At 41.5% G+C, this 27,071-nt stretch overlaps 2 protein-coding genes and 1 long non-coding RNA gene across 4 annotated transcripts in view; 1 reads left to right on the top strand and 2 right to left on the bottom strand.

Annotated features, from left to right (window-relative positions):
• Positions 1-731: 731 nt before the first annotated feature.
• LOC101471325 (adenylate cyclase type 3) lies at positions 732-19,583 on the bottom strand. Of its 2 annotated transcripts, XM_004541977.4 has the most exons (21): positions 19,459-19,583; positions 13,746-16,611; positions 12,631-12,780; positions 11,501-11,640; positions 11,278-11,389; positions 9,390-9,517; positions 8,980-9,138; positions 8,722-8,881; positions 8,504-8,611; positions 8,224-8,300; positions 7,829-7,990; positions 7,377-7,464; positions 5,949-6,065; positions 5,095-5,366; positions 4,084-4,165; positions 3,791-3,949; positions 3,359-3,505; positions 3,132-3,248; positions 2,900-3,026; positions 2,691-2,815; positions 732-2,588 (listed from the first exon to the last, which is right to left on the bottom strand). In XM_004541977.4, the coding sequence occupies exons 2-21, from the start codon at positions 14,424-14,426 to the stop codon at positions 2,406-2,408; spliced, it is 3,294 nt and encodes a 1,097-aa protein (XP_004542034.2). In that variant the 5' UTR covers positions 14,427-16,611; positions 19,459-19,583; the 3' UTR covers positions 732-2,405. The 2 variants fall into 2 exon arrangements, with proteins under 2 accessions (XP_004542034.2, XP_076729903.1); XM_076873788.1 differs by lacking the exon at positions 19,459-19,583 and having other exon boundaries at positions 13,432-13,839.
• Positions 19,584-20,237: 654 nt separating this feature from the next.
• The window catches only part of LOC105940732 (alpha-N-acetylgalactosaminidase), a 9,877-nt gene continuing 3,043 nt past the window's right edge, over positions 20,238-27,071 (top strand). The window contains exons 1-8 of the mRNA XM_024805268.2: positions 20,238-20,432; positions 20,926-21,082; positions 21,808-21,948; positions 22,237-22,448; positions 22,541-22,635; positions 22,737-22,898; positions 26,139-26,336; positions 26,441-26,581. Of these exons, the coding sequence (XP_024661036.1) occupies positions 20,928-21,082; positions 21,808-21,948; positions 22,237-22,448; positions 22,541-22,635; positions 22,737-22,898; positions 26,139-26,336; positions 26,441-26,581 (1,104 nt within the window). The 5' untranslated portion in view covers positions 20,238-20,432; positions 20,926-20,927. The remainder of the gene's footprint in view (positions 20,433-20,925; positions 21,083-21,807; positions 21,949-22,236; positions 22,449-22,540; positions 22,636-22,736; positions 22,899-26,138; positions 26,337-26,440; positions 26,582-27,071) is intronic.
• LOC143412585 (uncharacterized) overlaps positions 26,997-27,071 on the bottom strand; it is a 4,849-nt gene continuing 4,774 nt past the window's right edge. Inside the window, exon 2 of the long non-coding RNA XR_013093104.1 lies at positions 26,997-27,071. This exon is cut by the window's right edge and continues 541 nt beyond it. This is a non-coding gene — a long non-coding RNA (uncharacterized LOC143412585).

Here is a 27,071-nt window from a genome sequence, read left to right as displayed (position 1 = left end):
CTGTACTAATACGCTCTTTATTAGTTTGAATAACAACATAAGCCAACTATTTTCATTTAAACCTTACAGGAAAATTAGTTGACTTCGGCTGAACAAGGGTTTATTTTCTGGTATCTTCATAAGTGATTGAATTAATGAATCACTCAGTCAGAAGACTAGTAACCAGGCCCAAATAAACATGAACTTCCAAAGTGGATCAGTGTAAACTTGTTCTTTTGACTGCTCCCTTTAGGGTTGCCACAGCACAGATCTGCCTTCATCTCACCCTATTTCTCCTCTATCAAATCATCCCTCGACATGTCTTCCTTGGTTACATCCATGAATCTTCTCTGTGGGCTTCCTCTTTTGCTCGAGGCCTGGAAGCTCAATATTTAACACCCTTTGTACAGTATATCCACCAGCCCTCCTCTGCACATGTCCAAACCTTCTTGCCTCTTTAACTTTGTCTCCATACTATTCAACCTGAACTGTCTGATGTACCCATTTCAAATCTTGTCCTTTATGGTCAGTCCCAATGAAAATCTTAACATTAGATCAGACCAAATTAAAGAATGAAAATCAATTATATTAACCATGAGAATGTATTAACATGAGTGTATTATCAGACTAAATTAAACATGGCAGTACACTTATTTGGTACTTAAGCACTGTCTTGGACAAATGGTTTTGGCAAGCAGACCAGTTGATGTTGGATCCTGAAGTCAATCCCACAAGGCGGAATAATCAAGAAGTTTAATGCAAAAATGTTTTATTAACGCAGTATAATTGCAATGTGATTACCTTACATCATTTAAAAAAGAAACTCCAGTGCAAGATACATAAAAAAGAAAGGAAAAAGGAAAGTCATGTATTATTTATCTACTGAAAACTTGTAATTTACATACGTTTTGGCTAGGCAAACACCCGACCCTTTTTGAAAGAGTGCATACCGATAAAGATGTTGTATGCCTCAGAACTCTTCCATTCGTTTATTCAACATTAATATGAACTAGCTGATACCAGAAGCTTCTTCATGATCTTGTAGATGAGCAGCTTTGACCACTCTTACATGCTCAGTTCCTTCAGTACCTTTCTTGGTACCTTTTCTGTTATGTACTGCTTATTTCAAACCTCCACACAAAAATACAGTGGGATTCGCTTCTAGGTTCTGACTAACCCTACATTTATTCTTTGTGTGCTCTTTTCTTGTTTAGGATCATTATCCTGTAAAAAAAAAAAGTCCACATCTGCTTCAACCTAAGCTTTCAAACACATGGCCTCACATTACCTTCATGCGCCCTTTGATGCGAATTCATATTTGGATTGTTCATTATAAGCTGTGTGCTCCCAGAGGCAGTGAAATAAACCTAAGCCAGAACATTCTCGCCACAAATTGTATGAGGTTACATTGCCCCCCAAAATTGTCTTTGGTCTGGAAAAAAAAACAATCAAACCATGTTTACCGTTAGTGTAAGCAATGAACTCTATTTGTGCAGAAAAATTTATTCTAAAAGCCCTTGCCTTTGCATCTGTGTTCACCGACAAAATGTAGTTTTACTCTAAAATCCTCTTAGCCAAATTCAACCTTCCATGCAGCTTGATTTTATTCACTCTCTCCCTGATTGCAGAAAGATGCATTTTGACCCTTACAGTTACCTGTAGATGCTGATATAAAATTTCTGGCTTTTTAGAGACTCTTTCGAACATGAAACAGCAAACACTTTGGTGTAATTCGATGGAGCGGCCAATCCTGGACAAACTGATAGTTCTTTACATGTATAATACTACTTATTGTGGGATTATTTATTTCAGATAATTTGGAGATCTTGTTTAAATCACCTACCAGACATAAAAGCATACATAATAATTTTTCTAAAGGCTACAGAAATCTCGTTAGGTCTATGTACGATGACCACACAAAATACATAAACACCTCACCTTGTCACAGGTCATAGTCTGTAGGGATGCGTTTAATTTTCATACCGTTTTTCAAGATTTAAACAATGTCCTTTTTATATGTGAGCTTATAAAATTTATTCACAGGGACTGTATCAAAGAGGATGAAGTGTTTGCTTTTTCAAATAATGAAATGAAAAATGTTGAAAAAAATCAGACATAGATTTTTGTTTTTCTTGTGTCTGTAGCACTCTGTGAATCAAGTGCAGCAATCTTTAGCTCAGGAGCTCTCTGAGACATTCTTAAATTTGTTTACAACTTTACAAAACATGTTTCTTGAAACATTTGTCTATAAAAGTCCTGATAATTGTGCATTAGCGTTTTTGTTGTGTCAGTCTACCGTCATATTCTTCACATGGGCTATGAAGCGCACAAAAAACAAGATCCTGTGAAATTCATGGCTGACAAAACTGACATTTTGCTCAGGCCTGTTATTGGGCTTATGCCATTTGAAGAGATTAAAAAAAAAGTCAGTGAAGGTCTCCAACTTGGTGTGGAAGGGTAGTAGTTACTGCACCATCTTTGGTATTGGGTTTGTCTTTGCCTTTCATGAAAAAGGTCAGCAGCTCGCCTTTCCCTTTGACATATATGGGCCCTCTTCGGATAAAACGAAAGCCGTACTCCTTCAGGATGTCATAGCAGTCCTCTACAACCTGAGGTCCAAGTAGAACATAGCATTTAGAAGAGATGGACACAATAAAAAGGATGCTTAAATTTGCTGCATCTTTGGTTTTGGGAACGTTTGGTTGTGCTACCTGAATGTTTCCCATCACTCCAGTTGACTCCATTCTGCTCGCCACGTTGACCGTGTTGCCCCAGATGTCATAGTGAGGTTTACGAGCTCCGATCACTCCGGCCAGAACTGCTCCTTTATTTAGACCTTAAGGGATCAAAAAGGAGACATGAACACATGTGCACATTTGCAGTTGGACACTCAGACTCACTCTCAGGTGCAAACACTGACCGATTCGTAGCATAAAGTTGTTGAAGGACTGCTTGTTGAGGTTGTTGAGGGTGACTTTCATGGCCAAGGCAAAGTCTGCCAGGTCAGCGAGGTGCTGCCAGCGCTCAATCAGCAACTGGTCCTCTGGCTGTAGACAACCAGTAAATAGCTCTTATAATTATTAGAATAATCACTTTAGATAAAAGGCTTCAACAGATTGGTATAGACATATAATGCTGATAGATTATCACACCTTGCGGTTGCCATATCCATTTGTGTTGCTTTCCGGTGTGAGGCCTGATGCGGCCATGTAGGTGCTTCCAATCGTCTTGATCTTAGTAATGCACCTGAACTCGTCCCTGTCTAATAACTGGTGGGGAAAGTGGACACTGATTAGTTTTACTTCCTGGTGTTAAGTTCATGCTTTGAGGTCACGTTTAGTTTAGTGTACGTTTAGTGTGCAACATTGCCAGAACTCACGCTGTCAAAGTCGGAGATTATCTCATTGAGAATCCTCAGACACTCAATGCCCCCGTTATTGATGCTCTCCTCAGTGTAGAAATCAGAAAAATTGGGGATGGATGCAAACATTACCCCTATTTCATCATACCCCTGGCTGTACAGCTCCTATACAAAACAAATGACTTGTTGGGTCATAAAAAACAGTTTTTAAGCTTATTGCTACTAATATGTAATTATAAGATGGGCCACAAGATGGCACAGTACAGCATCACCTGCGGTACCTTCATTACTTTAAGCTGCTTTTGAACAACTGTTTCTGCTGCTCACACAGAAGGTGTAAGCTCAAATGGTTTTAAATCGCAAAATGCTGTTTAATATGGCTTCTCCTCCATTCTCACTCATGTTGTTTTCTCTCCCTGACTCCTATGGTAACAAACTCAACATATATACCTCGTCTCTTTTTTTAGTGCCCAGAAAGTGTTTTGCCACATGCTCTGGCAGCATGTTGGTGACCAACGCTTCATTCCAGCGTCTCATTTCAAAGACTCTCTCTTTCTGATCGCGCACGCCAATCTTCCACAGAAATAGTTTCCTTGACTGTTGCTCCAGCTGCACACAGACACGCAACACAGACAGAATTAATGACATATTTTGAGAGAAACCTATTATGGAAAAATTTGAATTTTGTTGAATAACATTTTCTTGTTCTAACCCTCCGGGTGTTACATAGATGTGACACTCACGTGGCGTGCAAAGAAGTAAAAGCCAATCATCATAACAATAATCATCACTGTCATGAGGTACTTGGATGGCACTATCAATGTTCTGAAAATACAAAAGTGGGATACCATTAGAGACAATACTGTCATTAACAGTGCTGAAAAAAAGTAATTGGCCCCTTAACCCTTAACTGGTTGTGCCACCCTTGGCAACAAGACCTGCAATCAAGCATTTGCAATAACTGGCAAAGAATCTTTCACATCACTGTAGTGAAATTTTGGTCCAGTCTTCTTTGCACACTTGTTTTAATTCAGCTACACTGGAGGGTTTTCAAGCATGAACGGCCTGTGTAAGGTCACGCCAAAGCATCTTAAGACGATTTATGTCTGGACTTTGTCTAGGCCACTCCAAAACCTTCATCTTGCTTTCTTTGAGCCATTCAAAGGTGGATCTGCTGGTGTTTCAGATCATTGTTCTGCTGCATAACCCAAGTGTGCTTGAGCTTCATGGCAGGAATTCATGGTCAGACTTCAGGATTTTCTGGTAAAGAGCAGAATTCATGGTTCCATCAGTTACAGCAAGTTGTCCAGGTCCTGAAGCAGCAAAGCATCCCTGGACCATCATGCTACCACCACCATGTTTGGTGGTATGATGTTCTTTTTACGAAAAGTGTTAGTTTATACCAGATGGAACAGGACTCAAACGTTCCAAAAAATGTAACTTTTGTCTCGTCAGTCCACAGAATATTTTCCCAAACTTCTTGGGGATCATCAAGATGTTTTTTGTAAACTATGAGATGTTCTTTATCTTCTTTTTGGGTTATTATTACTCAAGTTAGCATTGTCTAATAACTATTAAAATTTGTTTGATCATATGAACTATGTAAGTATGACAAATCTGGAACAACCTAAAAAAAACAATAAGGAGTCAACTACTTTTTCACAGCACTGTAAACACAGCAGCAAATCCAACCTAAAGCAAAACACCCAGAATAACCTAAAAGAGACATCTATCGATGATTAGTCATTTCTCACCTGTAGGAGGCAAACTGCATGTAATCATACAGATCATATAGGTCCCGCCAGCTGTAGATATTAACGGCTCCAGTTGCTGTGACAACCAGCACCATGAGGCCTAGTTTAATCAGGTGGCTCACTTGCACCAACATGGTTGTTGCAATGAGTGACATCACAGCCATGAAGCTGTAGTGCTTCGGATTATCTGCACAGCCTCCATCACCGAGCGACTCCAACATCGGACCAGACGTGCTGTTGAAGATCCGAAGGGATGGAGGTGCACAACTTAACTGCAACACAACGAAAAGAAAAAAATCCACTCACTCCAACTGGCAGAAAAATTGACAACTTCACGTTTTGAGCTAAAACTTGTGCCTATGTCGAGAATAACCCGAATACGACAACAGTAGTAGTAGTACTTCATTTTCTTCAAAGGGCGACTGTCACTTCTACATGACAGCCTAGCAGAGAAATGAACGCTCTCTTTAGCATCCGCTATTCTCTTCAGCTCACAAAGGCAGCAGCGTGTGTAGCAAGTTGCTCCTATGGGGCTGTGACAAATGAGCCAGCAGGCAGCAAGACGGACAACTAATAGACCCCACTGGGATCATACTGTCAGACGCATAAAAGGCAGCGATAGTCTGATGAGGACAAAGTAGGAACACACTTATGGAAAGTCGAATGCACACACACTCAGATTGGGAGCTATGATGTTGTACATTAATCCCAACTGGAATTTCCTGGAAACTGATTGTATGTGTTTTCCCGTTATGACATTAAGTTATATAACGAAATGACAAAAAAGTTCATCCATATTGCCACGATTACGGACATGCACACATGCAGTTTTACCAAGTTTCTTGAAGTCGTACCATGTCAGCGATCACAGCCATGGTTAGAACAAATATGCTTGCCATGGCCCACGTGTTTCTCGCCCATCGTGTGCGATCAATCCACATTGAGAAAGACACCAACCTCTTGGAGAACATCTGTGATAAGAAAATGTTAAAAAGGTGGCCATCTTTTATATAGTGTAGTGTAAACTGTAGAACTTTCATTCTGTCCTGTGTGACAATAAAATCAGTACTGCTTTGAGAAAAATTCCTTATCAATTGTAAAAACCAATCAAAATGCTAAATATCACTTAGCTAAAGCCCTGCGAGAATAAATTTTTTACAGGACTGAATTCAGTGCTCTGAAAAGCTAAGTACACCCTTAATGCTTCCATAGGACTTAAGACCTTAAGAAGCAGCAAAGTGCTGCAAATCAAATGCACATGATTAGCAAGTGTGAGCACCTCTATAAAAGCAGAGGTTTCGTCAGCTTGCTGATTTGGAGCATTCAGGTGTGTGTTAACACAATGGCACAATCTTTCCAGTAGTGGACGTCCCAGCAAATTCACCCCAAGGTTAGACTCTGCAATTCTCAGAAAACTGCAAAAAACATCAACAAAAAACCAGGAGCTACAGTACATCTCAGACTCTACAGATCTCAGTTAGCATGTTAAAGTTCATGAGAGACCATTTAGAAATAGACTGAACAAGTAGATCTTATTTGGAAGGGTTGCCAGCAAAAAGCCTCTTCTCTAATTGCAACTTAAAAATAACACAAAACTTCTGGAACAACATCCTTTGGACTTTTGGACATCAATATGGAGATGTACAGCTGTATTGCACAAGACTATATTTGGCAAAAACCAAGCACAATATATCAGCATAAACACCCCAACTGTCAACCACAGTGGTGGAGGAGTGATGGGCTTGTTTTGCAACCACGGGACCTGAACACCTTGCAGTCACCGAGTTGACCACAAACTCCACTGTATAGCAAAGTTTCTAGAGTCCAACTGGGTTGTTCAACAGGATGATCCAGGCACAGCAGCAACAGAAAAGCTGAAAAAGAAAAGAATCAAGGTGCTGCAATGACCTTGTCAAAATCCAGACTTCAACCTGACTGAAATGCTGTGGCGGGACTTTAAGAGAGCTGTGCATGAACAGTGCCCAAGAACCTCAATGAACTGAAGTAACATTGTATAGTAGAGTGGGCCAAAGTTCCCACCCAATGATGTGAGAGACTGATAACATCAGACTGTTACTTCAAGGTATTGTTGCTAAGGTTGCTCTAAAACCTATTGAATCATGGGGTGTACTTAGTTTTTCACATCACCATAGTTTTTAGGCTCTACATTATTGTTAGAGAGCTTTGAACATACTAATCAAAGGCATTTAGCAATTAATTGGTTACCATTGTCGACAATTTACAAAAAAATTACGTTTCCTTTTTAAAAAAAAAATTCTCACCCTGGGGAAGATGGCTGCCAGGGAGCATACTGTGAGTATTAGCAGCAATACCTGTCCTACTGCGAGAGTCACATAGTTCACAAACAACCTAGAAGGAGAACACACATCATCAGACAACGTCCTACAATTTCTAATAAATTATCATGTGCTATCACTACAACAATACATTGGCCAAGGAGTCAGTCCCAGCTGTTACAGGGTGAGAGTCGGGGTATACCCAGAACAAGTGTATAGCAGGGCTAACACAGGGAGACAGACAACCACACATGCTCATACTCATTTAGTATCACCAATTCACCTAACATGGAAGTGTTTGGACTGCTGGAGGAAACCGGCACAGTTACACGGAGAACATGCAAACTCCACATACAAAGGTCTGCTGGGAGGTGATGGTGCTGCACCGCTGTGCCACCCATGCTATAAAGTGACACATACATGATACATAAACTCACAGTGGGTCTATGAAGACCTCCATTGCTGTGATGAAAAGGAGTACGATCATGCAGCAGGAGAAGGCCGCTCCGCTCCTCCTCTCCTTCTCTGAGGAGTAGTGGTCCTCCAACTTTCCATCCACAAAACGGAGAGAAACGGGGTTGATCTCATGATCCTTCATTCTGTCAAAAATGCAGTGAGATTTAGCAGGTAGAAAAGAACATTTTGAAGGACATGGATACTAAAAAGGGGGGATGGGACACCGATTGAGGAGATGCATGTGGGTTACTTCACTGAGTTTGTTTCTTTTCAATTCCTGGAACACCGAATCCGATTTCTATGATTTAGTCTTTAAAATGAATCCTTTTATTGCACTTTTTCAAATTAAATTTATTTAAAGTTTCTTTTTTCTTACATTTTTTGAGTCTCTCTCTCCAGCAGCTCCTGCTGGAGTCGTCTGTTGATGGTTTGTTCCTCGGCTCTGTTAGTCATCTAAGGTTGCCAGTAATGCAAAGAGAAACGCATCAGATACAGACAACATTACCAAGTGAAGCTTTCTCTTTTATAATTGAAAGAAATAATTCACATAATTTATCTTTTTATAAACATATAGATAGGCCTTACTCATGTATACACAAGTAACAACACACTTTAATCTTTGGTTACTGAAATGATGACCGGCAGCTGTAATTCACCTCCTTTTTAGACTCAGTAGGTGTGGACTGTTGTGAGACTGCATTCCCATTGGATGCTGTGGTGTTGATCAACTGTTTGGAATTTCTATTGGTCAATGTACCAGGTGTCTGAGGAGGAGAAGCAGATACAACATCTGTTAATATTACATCAATAACAAAAAATGTTCATTTAATTGATTTGATTTATTTTGTATGGGATAAAGGAACAAGACACTCACATTTCCATTGAGTCCATTGGCTTTCTGCTTAGGAACTAGAACTAAGTAAGTGTCAATGCCTTTCTCCAGCAGGTACTCACACCTCTCTCCACCATTCCCCGGCTCCAGTTCAAATTCCCCATGCAGACTGTCTTTTGTGGTCTGGGAAATATGCACTCTCCTAGATAGCATACAAAACTGTGAATTTTAGAAAAAAAAAAAAGAACTGCTCTCAGACACACACTACGCAGACACCAAGGAAGCGCACAATTTTCCTACCCAGGAATCCCTCCAGATTCCATTTTATTGGCCACAGTGACATCTGTGGACCAAACATCAAACTGCCAGCGTTTCTGCCCGAGTACTCCTCCCAGCACGGTGCCGGTGTGGACGCCCACGCGCATGTCAACCTCTGTTTGTGTCTTTTCTCGAACGTACCTAGACCATGAGAGAAATCAGGGGGTCACTGGAAAATTAACTGTTGCTCATATTGTTAAGCAGCTTTAAAATTTTAATTGAGCCTTTCCTCTCTAGTTTTTTTCTCTCTATGTGGTGACTTCCTTTCTCCATTATTTTGTCTAAGCTTTTTTTTTTTTTTTTAAATTTACAGTTTTAATTCTAATGTTTTAATAATAATGTTTTCATTGTGTTTTCCTCCCCTATTCCTAATTAGTAAAGTCACTACTTACGAGATGGCTTTTACCATAGCCAGGCCCATCTTTATAGAACACACGGCATGGTCCTCCCTGAAGTCAGGAACACCACAGATGCAATAGTAACAGTCTCCAAGAATCTTAATCCTCAGCTGATGATGTTCCTGTAATGTGAGATCAGACACGGATGTTTACCTCAATAACAGAAAGGTACTGATACTATAACTCAGACAATCCAATAATGTCATTTTATAGTCTCATAAACACTTCTCAGAACATAATTCAGAAAAAAGATGTTTGTAGAAATCAAGAAATTGTGTCATCTCATCGCTTTGTCTGGCAGAGTGGCTTGAGTTCTAATTCACAATATGCAGTGGTCGGTTAGTTTATAACTTTGAGAACCGCTAAGACTTTAAGTAAGGGGTGAGTCTGCTTCAATTGACAGGTGCGCACACACAGAGCTGTAGCTGATGACTGTCTGCTATTAACTGGACCTCTACACACTGTGTATAGCATTTTCGAGGAATTATCTGACAAATAATATTACTTCTTGTGTTGTACAAATCACCCAAAAGGTTTGCGCTTCAGTTTTGGTGAGCATATTTTTCATATTTTATAAGCCTGTTACTTAGTTAGCAGTAATTAGCATATATCTGTATCTGCTGTATAGTTTATGGATGTAGCCTGCTAACCAAACTTGTTAGCCCTCGCTGATGACTCAGCGTATACCCATTTCCAAACCAACATGGTGGCAGTCAAAACATTAATGTTGAGGTTTTAAAATGTCTAAAACCAATGGGTGGTGTCATGGTGGCTACTAGCTTTACAGAGTCTGTCTGTGCACATGTAGCAGAGTAGCATTCCAGCCAAGCAGAAACTGGGTGCTAACTACAATGGAGGCTAGAGAATAAGTTATTAATGAGGTTGTTACACCAAGTCAAGCTAGCATAGAATTTTGTTACATTTCTACCAAAAATAATTCAGAAATATCCAGTAGTAATATTTCTTAACAATAGACTCACTGACAACTTTATTAGGCACAGCCGTTCAACTGCTTGTTAATACATAAGTTCAAATGGAGCATCAGCATGGAGAAAAAGTTTGATTTAAGTGACTCTGAAGGTGGCATGGTTGTTGGTGTCAGACAGGCTGGTCTGAGTATTTCAGAAACCGCTTATCTACTGGGATTTTCCCACCATCTTTAGAGTTTACAGAGGAAAAAAAGAAAAATATCCACTGAGCAGCAGTCCTCTGGACAAAAATGCCTTGTTAGTTTTAGATGTCAGATGACAAACAACACATCTCTGGAGGCACAACAGATCTAACCTCGAAGAAAACTGGACAGCAGCAGAACACCACACCGGGTGCCACTGCTGTCAGCTAAGCAGAGGAAGCTGAGGGTACAATTAGGCTCAACAAAAAGACTGAGAAGTTGTTGCCTAATGTGATGAGTCTTGATTTCTGCTGTAACATAGGGCTGGTAGGGTCAGGATTTGGTTTAAATAACATGAACGTATGCATCCAACGTATGCATCCTTGTATTGTTAGTGTAATGGTATGGAGGACATTTTCTTGCCAATCTTTGTGCCCTCACTACTAATTTAGCATTCTTTAAACTCCACAGCCCACTAGAGTATTGTTACTGACCATGTCCATCCCTCTATAACCACAGTGCACCCATCTTCTAATGGTTGCTTCAAAGAATGTCACAAAGCTCAAACAATCTCAAACTGGCTTTTTGAACATGCCAATGAGTTCACTGTACTCAACTGGTCTCCACAGTCACGAGCACCTTTTGGATGAGGCAGAACTGAAGATTTGCAGCTGACAAATGTGGATCAAATGTGTGATGTTATCATGTCAGTATGACAAAAAGTCTCTGAGGAATGTTCCAGCACCGTGTTGAAACCACTCTGATACTCACTGCTGCCAGTTTATCAAAGCGAGCAAACAGTTCATTGAGCAACTTTACAAGCTCCTGGGCGCTGCAGGCTGAGGACAACTGGGTGAAGCCCACAATGTCTGCAAACAGGATGCTGCAATAAAAGTGGATGATTAAAAATAATGTAACACTTTCTTGTTGCAAAAAATATTGTGAAACAGATGTTTGATCAAATTAAAAAGTCATTTTTTTTAGTGATCCAGACCTAACGTTTTCATGGCGGTACATGTACATGGTGTTGAACTGCTGCTGCTGCCGGACTTCGTTCTGATTTGCCTGGTTCTTCATGCCCTGCAGCATCTCATCAGCAATGTGTTTGGGCAGGATGGACAGTAATAGTTCCTCCTACATAGAGCAAGATTTGAAAGAAGGTGCGAGATGTGAGAAATAGGAAAAGAAAAGTCATCCCTATTTCTGTATGTGTAAAGAAAGTGTACAAATTTACATTTTATTTTCCTCTTAGCTCTCAAGAATCCCGTCAAGTGGTCAGATATGTCCTAACTGGCTGGTTGTTTTCCATCTTTGACCCAGTCTCCCACTGAAAAGGCACGGTGGGAATACTATCTCTCCTCTGTCTCTTCCTTTGTCTTTTTGCCTCCCCATCCGTATCCACACGTCCCTCGCTTTTCACCATCTTTTCCGCCCCTTTTTCAAAGAACTCTCAAGAGTCTGCTGTCTTTGTTTTGCAAATAGTCACAGGCAGGCGTGACAGTGTCTTAAAGGGAAGAATTAAATGCTTGGTGACAATAACTGCACATTTGTATCATCTTTCAATCTGTGATGATGGTGAGCAATTGCCAGTTTTTTCGCAATTTGCGATTGCTGTTAGATACATTACCGCCGTTTCTTTAATTTAACACCTCTTCTAGCTGAGATAAGCCTTCATAACAGATTAATGTTGATGCCACAGAAGGTAAAGCATGGCATAGTGGCTGTAAGGAACACAAAAGAGCAAGCTTAAAGCAAAATGGTGACCTGAATGCAGCTTGAGGTTTGATTAAAATGAAGAAGTAATAAACAGGCTAACATATAATAAAAAGTGTAAAAACATAATTCCTTTTTAAAATGCTTCATTGGGAAACATGTCCTCATGTCTGTTGGCTGGCAAAGTGCTAAAGGGACCTTATTGTGTCAGGTCCCTGACGGTGGCTGCGCTGGTGAAAACAACCGCCTCTCTAACAACCTATTAGTCCTGAGCTGAGCAAAACATCCTGTAATTAATCAGTGTGTTGCATCTCACCCTTCTATTTGTGTACTTGTGCATTTGTTTGGCCAAAAATAAGAAAATGTGTTCACTCACCAAAGAAAATGTGCACGTGGGCATGGGTAATATACCTGCTGAGTGCTCTGCTCCTCCAGTGTTAGTTTCACCTCCAGTGACTGACGAGCTTCCAAAAATGCTGTCCTGTACTTCCTGTCTGCCATGTAGTACGACATCACACCCACTATGATGGCACACAGGTACAGCACCACGTTGGCTAGCAACTGAAAAAGAGGAGAAAAGTGCCACAAAAGTGTTTGTGTGGACAATAATAATATGCATTATAATAAAGAGTATATTTATAAATATTATTATAATTTCATCATCATCTCAACTGCTGAAATGAATTTACCAAATATGGGTAAACAAAGCATTTATCTTAGCTTATATATAAGAGAAACCTAACGTGTGAATATGATGTGTGTATATATTGTATTTATATATGTTTATATTATTTCTACATTGAAGTGGATGCCAAATTTCATTTTTATTTGAGTAATGTACTTTTCAGTGACAATAAATTGAATCTAATCTAAAGATCAGTTTGTGGAAACTGACTTTTAATTTTTAGATGCAATTTTGTTTCCAAATTGCTCAAAACAACATTATTTGGGATGTAGTGCAATCACACATGGTGTATTCATATGCACTCTCATTATAAATTGAGACTGCGTTTAAAATAATATTATATCTGACTTGTATATATTTACCTTTGGGGCCCTAAAACCAAGTGTGGCAAAAAGACAATAAATGTGAATGGAAGGAAATTAGTTTGCATTAACAAAACACTGCACAAAATCGAAAAAACAAAGGGGTTTTATTTAACGCAGTGAATTATGAATTTATTTACTATGCATAATCCAAACCCACTTTACCTGTCACACCTCTCCACTTGGGTATTAGGCCCTGAAACAGTGTGAGGCCCCTTAAATTTTGCACTGTTTGCATAATGGTCTTACTGTGGTGCCAGTGCTCTAGCCTGGTGAAGGGCTGGTGCAGCCTAGTAAAAAGAAAAACTTACAACATGCATAAATTTGGGTCCTGGATGGGAACCACTGCCCTAGAATCAAATGTACACACATCTAATATCGCACTTTCTGCTTTTCTTTTTTGTTGTTGTTTGTTTTGCATTCACAAACGTTTTAAAGTCCTAGCTGCTTTATTCCTTGTGAGTTTACCAGACATTTACCTGTCTGACCAGCATCGCCCCCTGCGCGCCATCCTTAAACTTCTGAGCCACCGTGATCCCCAAAACCAGAGTGTGAATCCCGCACGAGAGGACAGCGAGGAGAAGCAGGGCCACCAGGTTCAGTGGCAAAGTTAGAAAGCAGGAGAAAATGAAGAAAGTCTGCCAGCCCACCGAGTCACTAGCATGTGGGAAGCGCTCGTAGTTTAGTCCCATGTAACACAAAACATGCACGGTGACCATCAGCCACAGTATGTAGGCCACTGCTCCGCGCCACACAGGTGATGCGGGGAGTTTCTGCAACCAGCACAACACGTAGAGCGCAACGTCCGCAGTCAGCCCCACAGCTGCCACCACCACCATCGCCAGTTTGTCCTCAGTGTACACAACCGCACACATGATGATGACGAAGCTGTTGAAGAGAGCGGCGAACATCACCAGCACTAGCAGGTTCTCCTGTCTCTGCCGACGGAAGTAGTTCTGATAGAGCCTTTCCAGCGACTCGGGGGTAAAGGTGAGGCGCACTGCGCGGGGCAGGCAGCGGCAGCAGCTGGACTGCACTACGGTCACTTCACGCCTCCGACCCACGTCACGGCCCGGATCACTGGAAACCTGGGCCGAGTACTCCACCGAGTACTCTGCAGACTGCTCCGTGTCCATTGTGCGGACCCGGTTCAGAGACATGCTTCTTTGTTAAAGGTTAATCCTCTTGGTTAGTGGAATACTGTTACAACACTAATGTGAAAATCCACGGAAAAGTTGTGACGTGCCCCATTACTTTTTGATTTTTTTTGCAGCTGACCGCATGATCAAAGTTTTCATGATTTTTAAAGGCTCTTCCAAACGAGACAAAAACATTTAAATCAGAAAATAACTCCATTCCATTCTTCAGTTCAGTCCCACCATGAAAAGTGGCTTACCTTTTAATTTAGAGTTAGTGCCTTCAAATACAAAAACACATTTAAGATAGAGGAGATTCTCAGAGCCTCTAGTTCCCAAGCAGGTGAAGTCTCGTTTGTCATTGTTGTAGATCTACTAAATCAATATCAATGCAAAATATAATATTTTCAGAGAGACTTCTGTAAGCTTTACTCTGGTTACTTTTATCTGCCTAAACACATCAGTTCTAAGATGCTCTTCCGTCTTCTGATCATTTTCTGTCTCTCTCCTGCCTCCCCCCTTCTCTGAGTGCTTCTGTTACTGTTGCTAAGACGAAACCAAAGAAACTGCCAGCGTGCAGTCATGTCTTGGGAAATGTGGCAGCGATGCTGTGAAGAGCTTAGAAAAAAAGAAGAAGAAAGAGGACGATTAAGGTCACTGAAATAAAAAAAAAAGGAAAGCTTTCTAATGTTTTTATTTAACACTGGTATCCACAACAGATACCATGCCTTATGACACTGGATTTAATGTTTTTGCCTCAAGTTTTTTACTTGCAAAAATGCAACACAAGAACATTTACAGACAGATGTAAACTTAGGCGTCAATCAGTCTCTGTGAGCATTTGTGGTTGGTGGTGATTTTCCTATCATGCCGCTTAGAGCGCTCCCCAAAGCCAGCACTATGGCCGTTAGGACTCCCACAGTCCCCAGTTTCCCCAGAGCTGCAGTGCCCAGCGCTGCAGCCCCAAGTGCCCCGGCTCCAATAGGTGCTGCTGCTGCGGTGACAGTTTCCATGCCGATTTCTTTTATTAGCACAGGCCCCGTGAGGAGGCCCCTTTGCAGATTCACCTCAGTGTGGAACGGGCTCTTTGGTGCACCCAGAACAAATGCCCCTACCGCAACAAGGGTGATTGTTACAAGTTCTGATGCGGTGAACGGACTTGCTTTAAGTAACTGGCATTCTGCTGCCACAACTGCACCGATGATGACAGAACCTAAAACTGCTAAAGTTGAATTCCTTGACTGAAATGCCCATCTTGCTGCAACACTTGCGGCTCCAAGTGAGACCCCTGCAGCTGTGGCCGCCCCTAGCGTCCCTGCTGTGCTGCCTCTGGCCCCTAGAGAGGAGCTCCACTGCAGAATGGCTCTCAAAGCCACTGATGTCATTATAGCAACTCCCAAAGCGACCTTTCCAGCCACCTCTGGACCCAGTCCGACCATGGCCACAGTTCCCAGGCCAGCTCCAAGCAGCGCCGCAGACAGATAGGCCACCCAGAGGACTGACTGCAGCATCACAACAACCTCTTCTTTTGACCCGTCTACTGCTTCACCTGCCCCTAAACCCACAAAAAATCCCAGAATCCCCACAAAAACAGAGTAGAAGAATATTCTCTCCAGCAGTTTGCACCCAGTTTTAGATTTGGGTCTTCGAGGGACTGTTAGTAGCCTTCGAAGGACAAAGAGGACAACGATAGTCAGAATCATGCTAATGAGTCCAAAAAAGGCTCCCAACTGTCCATACACTACACTGAGGTATAGAGTGGTGAAGATGATCAACAGAGCTGTGGTCATGTCGTTAATGTTGGAATACGAGTAGACGAAAAGGACCAGAGCACCTTGCACCACAATGTAGATCCACGGTGGAAGGACGCCCACTAACAATCCAGTAGTGACAGCACCTACCACAACAGAGGCTCCTGTTGTGGCCTCTGCTAACCAGGGCAGTCTCACTCCAACTTTACTCAACAGTGTCATCACCATGGCAGCGAGGAGGAAACCACTTCCAAGACATAAGAGTACCGAGGTGAACACGAGGCATGCCATCACTACTGCAACACCAGTGGAACCGGCCCGTCCAGCAGCCAGAGTTGCAACGTTAAGCAGGAGGCCATCTTCAGTCAGAGTGGGTTCAACTGCAAATAATGCAGCTTCTCCGAACACAAAACCTGCTGCTCCACTTCCAACGAGGGCTGACACCACACCAAAAACACCTGAAATAAAAAAGGAGTTAAGTCAAGTACTGTCTACTGTTTTACACTTGAAAGCAAATGTAAGCACTTCTAAGTATATGCATTCAGTTTGTATTACTCTAGTAGTCATCTGGAATAAGGTTTCCTTTCTAGAAAAGTGTTTTCATCCCACAAAATTTTACCTGACTTCATAAAACATAAACAACCACTAGAAACTAAAAAGGGATTTGTTCCTCATTACATTGCTTCTCTGTTATATTTAAGAGGGGAAAATAGAGTTGTAGTCAGAAGTTGAGATCCACTTATCATGGGCAAGCATGTCATAATCATTTTGGGTTTGTAATGATTTCTTAGACTTTCTTTTTCCAGGGTGTAATTATTGAGCAGCATACATTATTAATGACTGCAAATACAAGAATTGGGTGCACAAGTTTGAATTGAAGTTTGAATCTCGAGTCCACACAAGGCAAATATATACATACACAATCATCTTTTAATAAGTGGTGCTCAACGTCTTTACTTGAGAAGGTAAAGGCTTATCAACTTCTCGTTGGTGATCATGATTGACTATAACAAGCAATTTCTGTTTTCTAGCTTAAAAAGGATTTCAGAATTCACTGGATTGACAAGTTGAGGTCTGTTAAAGCCATTTCTAAACAACCTCAGATTTCAAGTTCATCAGCTCAAACAATGCTATTTAAGTATAGAGTAAAAAGTGTCACCACTTTGCCAAGGTGTGAAAGAAGACCCAAACTGTCACCCTCAGATGAGAGGAAATAGGTTAGGATGTTCAGAAATAACCCAGGAACCACAAAGGCTCAAGCCTGCCATGAACAGGAAACTGCATCACCAGTGTCACTATCCACAGTGAAGCCAGTTTTACATCACCATGGGTGAGAAAACCCTGCTTCAAAAACTAAAATTGGCATCTGCCAACATGGACAAGCCAAATGCCTTCTGGAGGCAGGTTTTATGGCAAAACGAGATAAAGACTGAGATATCTGGCCATAGGGCTGTTCGATATAACGATATATATCGGTGATGATATAAAAACATCTATCGTTTGATTTTACGCTATCGTTTGTTTCGTGGTGTTGCAAAATAAACTGTTTACGACAATATTTTTTCATCCTTCTGATGGTCACTGTAGTGGCTATATTAATTTCTTAAAGTTCTCTCTTTCTCTTATATTTAATATAACCACACTACTGACGGATAAGCGCCTGTTTTTATGCGCGACGGTAACACCTTCGCCTGTCCGCTTGTATATGTTCCACATAAACCTTTCACAATAAAGCTCAAGATCCTGTTGAGACTTTTCAAAATAAACTGAATCACGTGAAAGAGCAGATTATTTACGGATGAGAAGTAAAAAAGAGCCGCCAGGTGCTAAAAAAAATAAACCAAACGTTAGAACAGGCAACCCGCAGCACGCCGTGTAATAAATACAAAGAAAACGGCGGCCGTTACAACTTATGTCTAAAAATGTATAGTTTCATGCATCTGTTAAAACACTCGACTCCGGGTAAAGGACGCGCAGCTGGAAACACTTCACGCAAGTCGAGCTGCCCGAGATTCACAGAATTTACAGAAAATGTTAAATTTTTGTGATTTATATCGTTATCAGGACGATAGAATTCTTATATCGGGATATGAGATTTTGGTCATATCGCACAGCCCTATCTGGCCACAGTTACAAGACACATAATTGGAGGAGTAAAGGTGAGGCTTTCAAGAATGCTGTACCAACTGTCAAGCATGGTGGTGGTAGCATCATGATCTACTGCCAGTGGTACTGCCACGTTGCACAAATCGGGTGTTCCAACTGGACAACAATCCGCAAAACACACCAAAACTGGTTTCGGAATGGATAAAGCAGGCTAACATTAATAATCTGGAATGGTCTTCTAAAAGTGCCGACCTCAACCATGTCAAAAATGTGTGGACTATGCTTGAATTCCAGTTCTGTGTCAGTAAACCAACCACCTGAAATGAACTCTAATTTCTTCATAAAGATTCAAATATCCAGCCAGAATTGTGTCAGAAGCTTGCTACCAAAAGCATGTGGTGGAAGTGTAATATTAGTCGAGATGTATGTATATATATTTGAGTTTGTATGTACTTTTGACTGTGTGTGGATCTGAGAAAATTCAAAGGAAATGTAAACATTTTGTACTCAATTCTTGTTTTTAAAAGTTGTTAAAGATGTATGCTGTACAATCATTCCACAGTAGAAAAAAATAGTTCAAATGGAATCTTCATAAGCCCCAAATTACCATGTAACTCATACCCATGATGACAGTGATCACAAATGCAGGTTTGACTTCACTTGTTTATCTGACAGCTACAATTTCAGGAAGTTGAAACTAGGAAGTCTGTTTATTTCAGTTGGCCCATTATTTGCAAGAGGTCACCACGGGTGGATTAAATGCTATTATTTATGTGTAATGTTCCACATTTACACTGCGATACTGCAAGTTTGCTAACTTGTATGCGGAGATTGTTCTGCACATGCGCAAACCAGCTCCTGTCACTTTAAAGGGAAAATGAAAACGAGTGGACGACAGCAAGTTGAAACCAGGAAGTCTGTTTAAACGCAAAAAAGGACAAAAAAAGTTTCAACAGACCAGCTACCCACCCTGAAGTCTATATCAATAGAGACCGTTTTTTACCAAATGAGAGATATTAAACCCTCGTCTGCAATTGTTTTCATTTAGTTAGCTCTGGAGCATGCCTGCAGTTTTTACATCCGTGTGATATAACCATTGGGTCCAGTACATAAAGGTAGCTGCTGTATAGATTTTTAATATACTGTTTAAACCCCTGGTTTATTTAATTTTAAGTAGTTTTTGCAGCTTAGTATCTTACCCAGGCTTGCGTCTGCCATGTTTCCCTGTGTAGCAGCTCACAGGTTTCACCGTTTCCTGTTCGATGTCACGTTTGACACACCGTGGTCTGAGCCAATCAGAAAAACACAAAAGCTGCGCGTGTCAGTGCGTCACCCTAATAGTCCAGTGTAAAAAAACAAACAGTAAACAACTGTAACATATACAGTAATATACAAATCTTTTGGGCCATCTTTTATATTTTGCTTCAAAGCAGCCTGAATTTCGTCCTTTTTTAAAGCTTTCTAAACGTTTTTCAGAATTTTTCTTTGTACATGAGCTACAGCAGAACGCTGCTGCAGGATTTATCATCTATGAATTTTTAGCAACTTTCGAAGCAACTAAATCCAGGTTTTGTGGTTCCAAATTTTGTATTCCAAGTGCTCTTCCTGCCGGATGTGGATATGTTTACATATTTGCTGTAATAATTCTAATAATAGAACTTCCTCTCTGAGGAAGAAGCAGTAGTTATTTTGTTCATCACATATGGACATCACCAGGATTGTAACTCCAAATGAGAGGTGAAGGCTACTACAATCTATGGCTTTTATGAAACAACATTGTAAGAATGATTTGATCACATTTAACATCACCTCATTAAACATAAACAGTTCGAAACTGGAATAGGTGGGGTTTTTTTTGTTAGATCAAATTAGCTACAAAACTGAGGTAAATAAACCGCAATTACAGGTCTCCCCGGCGGTTTTTCTCTCTATTGCTTCCTGGTTTGTGGTCAGCTGATAGGGTTCCTTTGTCACGTGGCCCCCACTTCCTTGTCATGTGTACTTTTTTGTATATTCCCCCACAGTAGGACCGAGCAGGTTTTCTTTTATCACAGTATTTATTTAAAGAAGTGAGGGAGAGACCAGAGCACAGAATCGGACTGCAGGAGGCTGAGCTCTTGGTCTTATTTGCTCTTTCTAGCTTTCAGTTTCCAAGAGCCGTGATCGGACTTCAGTGAGTTCAGCTTTTCATTTCATACATTTATTCAGCAAATCCCTTCGTTTAAATCATTTAAACGTGTATTAGATTCCCTGCGTTTTAAATTGCTAGAATAATTGTTGTCTATGCCAGATTAGTTATAAGTAATAAGCTACCGTCAAGTTGGTGTTTATAATACAAAAAACTCGCTTGAGATCGAGTGTTGCGTATTTACAAGAACCAAATGACGATCATGTTGCGAACAGCTTTTATATTCTAACTTTTATTTAGCAGAACATCGTCTATATAAGCATGTGATTTTTATTTGGTCATCTGACACAATCAGTTTATTTCACTGGTAAGTCATCGAGCAGGTTGTTTTGCGTTCACACCCATGTCAGGTGATTACTCGTCAGGTGCTGCAATCATTAACCTGTATTTGCCCTTTAGTCTTCTGGACGTACTCTTCTGGCTCATCTTTGACACACTGCACTAACATCTGATTCAGCTTGTAATTTTGTATTTGCAGAAATGCATGTTGCAGTGCTCTTGTTTGCCTTTGCGCTCACTGGGACCACTTTGGCCCTTGACAATGGACTGATGAGGACCCCTCCCATGGGGTGGTTGGCATGGGAACGATACCGATGTGATATTGACTGTGAAAACGACCCAAAGAACTGCATCAGGTAAGCCAAAATTTTGAATGTGTACCACCAGGCTTGATTGTATTGAAAACTTAAAAGGTATTTAGGTATTATAACTATAATGGTCTAGTCTCAGTTTTATAGCGATATAATAACAGGATATAACAAAAGCCAGTAGAAGCAGTTGGTTTGAACAGAATATCTAATAGATATGGTAGTGCTCTTTACACTCTTTACACTCTTATCTTCAAATAGTCAGATGTCTATTCTTATTAATGTACAGAATTCACCTGCTTGCTGCCACTACTGCACATTCACCAAATGTATATACTATATATGTATATATAATGTTCTTCCCCCCCCACCACCATTCTTGCACATGTCGAGGAGGATGTCAGGTTACATTCCATTAATAATAATAATGGATACTTTATTGATCCCCATGGGGAAATTACTTGTTTTTCTCTGCATTTGACCCATTCACTCAGTGAAGCAGTGGGCAGCCCACTAAGCAGGCGCCCGGGGAGCAGTGTGTAGGGACGGTACCTTGCTCAGGGGTACCTCAGGGTAGCCGTTAAGTGGATTCGAACCGCCGACCTTCCGATCATGGGGCGACCACTTTACCTACTGAGCTATCCCTGCCCCAGCCCCATTGTGTGTTATACAAGTATAACTATGCATGTGACAAATAAAGAACCTTGAACCAGTATCAGTGTAAATAGGAATGCGATTGAGACAATTATGAAACATCTTTGTCTTTCTTCCAGTGAAAATCTGTTCATGGACATGGCAGACAGACTTGCAGAGGATGGCTGGAAGGAACTCGGCTACGTCTACGTGAACATAGATGACTGCTGGTCTTCCAAACAAAGAGACGATCAGGGACGGCTGCAGCCTGATCCTAAGAGGTGCAGTATTTGCTGCGTGAGCACAAAGACCATTGTAAACATATATCTGTTATTGGCCAACAGCCAGTGAAGTAGTGTGACAGTCATACAATCATGTGAAAAGCAAAACACAGTACTCAGGAGATTGATAGCAGGTATGTTTTAGTGTCAGCACAAATATGAATTTTCACTTCCCTGGAAAGTGCAAAAGGAAATTGGGTTACAGGATTAAAAAAAAATCATGCTGTGGTTACAAAATGAAAGCTGAAGGCTTTTTTAAAATGTGTGTGTTTGATATTACTCTTTCAGGTTTCCAGGAGGAATCAAAAAGCTGGCACACTACTTGCATAACAGAGGCCTAAAGCTGGGCATCTATGGGGACATGGGCAAACTCACATGTATGGCCTACCCTGGCACACCGCTGGATAAGATCGAATTAGATGCTCAAACATTTGCAGACTGGGAGGTGGATATGTTAAAATATGACGGCTGTTACTCTAATGCCATGGAGCAAGAGCTGGGTAAAAACACAAGACTGAACCTTTTCTGTGTGGATAATAAGATATTGCTGATTGGACCTCATTTGAGATCTCCTGTTCACTGTTTTGAACAGGTTACCCTCTCATGTCAAAGGCTTTAAATGCTACAGGGCGTCCCATTGGCTATTCCTGCAGCTGGCCTGCCTACCAGGGTGGGCTGCCACCTAAGGTACGATTAAAATCCAAAATACTTTTTGATGTTTTGTTCGAATCCTGTTCTAATACTTAGTATTTGCTTCTTCACTATATGAAACTGATGCGTGTTTTTAGGTAAATTACACTCAGCTGGGTGAGATCTGCAACCTGTGGCGTAACTATGGTGACATCCAGGACTCTTGGGACAGTGTACTGAACATTGTTGACTGGTTCTTTGAAAATCAGGACGCCCTGACACCTGCAGCAGGTCCTGGAAGGTGGAACGACCCTGATATGGTTTGTTCAATTGAAATTTCTTACTGTCTCCCCAAATATAAACATATTTATTATAATAATAATAATAATAACAATAATAACAATAATAACTATAATAATGGGGATTTTAACCACGCGGACCTGAAATCTGTACTTCACAATTTCCACCGTAATGTGAAGTGTGCTACCAGAGGAGATAGAACGTTGGACCAGGTGTACACCAACATGGCGAATGCGTACAGAGCCCAGGCTTATCCCCACCTGGGTCTGTCAGACCATCTCTCCCTTCTGCTACACCCAATATACACACAAAAGATCAAGAGCACTGGGATTACAACCAAAACCGTGAGAACATGGCCGCAGGACGCTATTCCGATGCTTCAGGACTGTTTCCACTGCACAGACTGGGATGTATTCAAGGTGCAGGACACTGACAATCGTGTCGCATTGGACAGTTACACCTCCACTGTCTTGGACTACATCTGTTTCTGTGTGGACAATGTAACAACTTGGAAACGATTCCGTGTGTTCCCTAATAATCCACCCTGGATGACACATGGAGTTCAACAACTTATTCGAACAAGGAACAACGCTTTCAAATCCGGGGACCAGGAGGCATACAGTGCTGCCAGGGCCAACCTGAGAAGAGGCATCAAGACTGCCAAGCAGCAGCACAGGAGGCGTATCGAGGCCAGGTTTGAGAACAACACAAACCCAAGGCAGGTCTGGGAGGGCATCAGGGCTATCACGGACTACAAAAGAAGAACACCATCACCCTCAGCCGACAGTTCTACTCTGGCTGAGGATCTAAATCTCTTTTATGCCCGTTTTGACAGGGAGAACACCGACCCTGTCCTGTCCCCTCTCCCCTCAACCGACCCTGCTCCGGTCCTGAGCACTCATGAGCTGAGGCGTGTGTTCCGGAGCATTAACACCAGGAAGGCGGCCGGGCCGGATGGAGTGCTGGGCCGGGTGCTAAAAGACTGTGCTGCGGACCTGGCGGACGTCTTCACCTCTATATATAACACCTCGTTGTCCTGTTCACTGGTACCATCCTGTTTCAAAGCAGCAACCATCGTTCCCATCCCAAAACAGTCAAATGTCACATGTCTGAACGATTTCAGACCTGTGGCACTCACCCCCATTCCCGCCAAATGCCTGGAGAGACTGGTCATTAAACACATCAGAGCTGCTTTTCCACCATCCCTGGACTCGCACCAGTTTGCATACAGGGAGAACCGGTCAACCGAGGATGCGATCGCCACAGTGCTGCACACATTACTGAAGCACTTGGAACACAGGAACACCTATGCACGGCTCCTCTTTGTAGACTACAGCTCGGCTTTTAATACCATCCGGCCATACAAACTCCGTCCCAAACTCCACCAACTGGGACTTAACTCCTCTCTGTGCAACTGGATTGTGGACTTCCTCACTAACCGTAGACAGAGTGTCAGAGTGGGTAAGAACACCTCTTCCACCCTTGTGGTCAACACCGGTGCCCCTCAGGGGTGTGTCCTGAGCCCTCTGCTATACACTCTCTTCACCCATGACTGTATTTCCTCTTGCGCGTCCAATCTCATTGTTAAGTTTGCAGATGACACTACAGTGCTCGGACTTATATCCAACAATGATGAGACAAACTATAGGACAGAGGTGCAACAACTAGAGTCATGGTGCCACGACAATAACTTGGTCTTAAACACCAAAAAGACCAAGGAGATCATTGTAGATTTCCGGAAGAGGGGTCATAACAACCATCTGCCTCTCTTCATTGGCAGTGAGGCGGTGGAGAGGGTGAGCAGTTTTAAATTCTTGGGGGTAACTGTGACCGAGGACCTGTCCTGGGGCAACCATATCACCTCAGTTGTACGGAAGGCCCAACAGCGCCTCTACTACCTGAGGAGACTGCGGAGCACACACATTCCCAGATCTCTGATGTTGAACTTCTACAACTGTGCCATCAGCAGCGTTCTGACGTATGGATTTCTAGTGTGGTTCCCCAGCTGCACCAAGGCCGATCAGCAAGCACTCCAGCGGGTGGTGAAAGAAGCTGGCAGAATTATTGGAACAAGTCTGCCAGAGATCAGTAATATCTTCCCCACTCGCTGTCTGAGGAGGGTGCACAGTATCCTGCGGGACCAACATCACCCTGCGCGCCACCTTTTCCATCTGCTGCCCTCAGGGAGAAGGTACAGGTCTATACAGGCCAGAACATCCAGACTGGCCAACAGCCTGTATCCACAGGCTGTGAGGCTCCTGAACTCTCTGCCCCCCTCTCACGGACAATAACCATATCCAACTTCTTAATAGCAATGAACTGGTCTGCATTGGTGCATCATATCTTTATTCTCTTCCCCCTCCTGCACCCCCCCTCTTTCTTAAATAGATAACTATCATATCTGATATCATATCTCACAGTACAATAATATTGAATGGGTTGCATTGTTGTATTTTGTCATGTTTCTCAGGTCTTTGTCTGAATTTCTACGAACATTATTGCTAAGGATTGTCTTATTGCATTGGAGTCACACTGGGTTAAATATGTACACTTGGGTTTTAAGGGGTATTTATTATTTTCTTCTTTTTTTTGGGTTGTATGGAAGCCCCAAACGCAATTTCATTGTTCTTGACAATGACAATAAATAAATAAATACTAAATACTAAATACTAATAATAATAATAGTTACAAAGTGCTTTATAGAATGGCATAAACAATAGAAAAGCCACATATACATGTTTCACTTACAGATACATGAACAAATACAAAATCTACCATATGATCAGAGATTCATTCCAAACCAAAAGCTCAACTACAAAAACGGATTTTAAGAAGTTGTTTAAAACAAACCACAGAATCAGCTGGCCTGTTAGGCTGAGGAAGGCCATTTCACAGTTTGGACACAATTACCTCACAAGCACGATCACCTCTGGTTTAAAAATCAGAGCGAGGGGCAGGTGGAGATGGTGTTTAGAAGACCAGAGAGGCTGGCTACAGTGAATCATTCACAGAAACTCTGCTATATAAGCAGGAGCCTGTCTATGTAGAGCTTTATATAAATAATAAAATGATTTTATATATGTCTATATTTACTGTCTCTGCTTACTCTACGATTTGTTTAAGCCTCTTCAGTGCTCTACATATACATTTGTTGTGCACAAATCATTGGCTACACCTCCATACTGAAAGAGATATTACATGTACTACAGACTACAGCCTCCAATTTAATTCTTTGGTGTGAAAATTTTTAATCTTCACAGCTGATTATTGGCGACTTTGGCCTCAGCATGGAACAGTCTCGTTCTCAGATGGCTCTCTGGGCGATCATGGCGGCTCCTCTTTTCATATCTAATGACCTCCGTACCATCTCCAGCGGTGCCCAGAGCATCCTGCGGAACGAAATGGCCATCAGCATCAACCAGGATGCCCTGGGTATCCAGGGAAGACGCATTGTGAAGGTGAAGCACAATTTAGTAGATACATTTCTTTTTTAAATGACTCTTTTTGTGGACTTTTGTGCAATGTTTTTTGTTTCATTGTTCACATTTTTTCTTTCTCTCAGGAGAAAAGTGGCATTGAAGTGTTCTGGCGCCCCCTGTCAAAAAATGCCAGCGCTTTATTGTTCTTCAGCCGTCGTACAGACATGCCCTATCGCTACACAACTTCCCTCAGCAAACTCAGCTACACTGCAGGCAGCTACAAGGTATGTGTTTATAGACTTAGGAGGGATGTGTATCGTGTTTCGACCTGGTTCACTCGGGGTGAGAGGGGTAATTTTGGCAAGCAAGGTTGACTCAGACTTCCCTGTTTTTGAAGTTTCAAAGTTAACAACGTAAAACAGCACTACAGAAAACAAACAAAAAAATCCAAGAAACAAACAAACAAAAGATTGAAATCTTTTCAAATATTATAGCATTATAGCACGGTACATGACTCAGTCTTTTATTAAATGGTAAATGGCCTGTATTTGTACAAGAATTAGCGTGAAGTAGCTTGACAATATAAGTGGGGGCCTCTCCTCGTAAGGCCATGACAGTACGAGTCAAGATTTTAAACTGATATCTGAAACTAACTGGAAGTCAGTGCAGACTCTTTAGCAATGGGGTTATATGAGAAAATTTGCGAGTTAAAGATAAGATAAGATAAGATAACCTTTATTAGTCCCACACGTGGGAAATTTGTTTTGTCACAGC

This window comes from Maylandia zebra, linkage group LG15, assembly GCF_041146795.1.
Source record: "Maylandia zebra isolate NMK-2024a linkage group LG15, Mzebra_GT3a, whole genome shotgun sequence".
Lineage (NCBI taxonomy): Eukaryota > Metazoa > Chordata > Actinopteri > Cichliformes > Cichlidae > Maylandia > Maylandia zebra.
The sequence above is the reverse complement of the archived record's forward strand: the minus strand, read 5'-3'. Positions and strand labels throughout refer to the sequence as shown.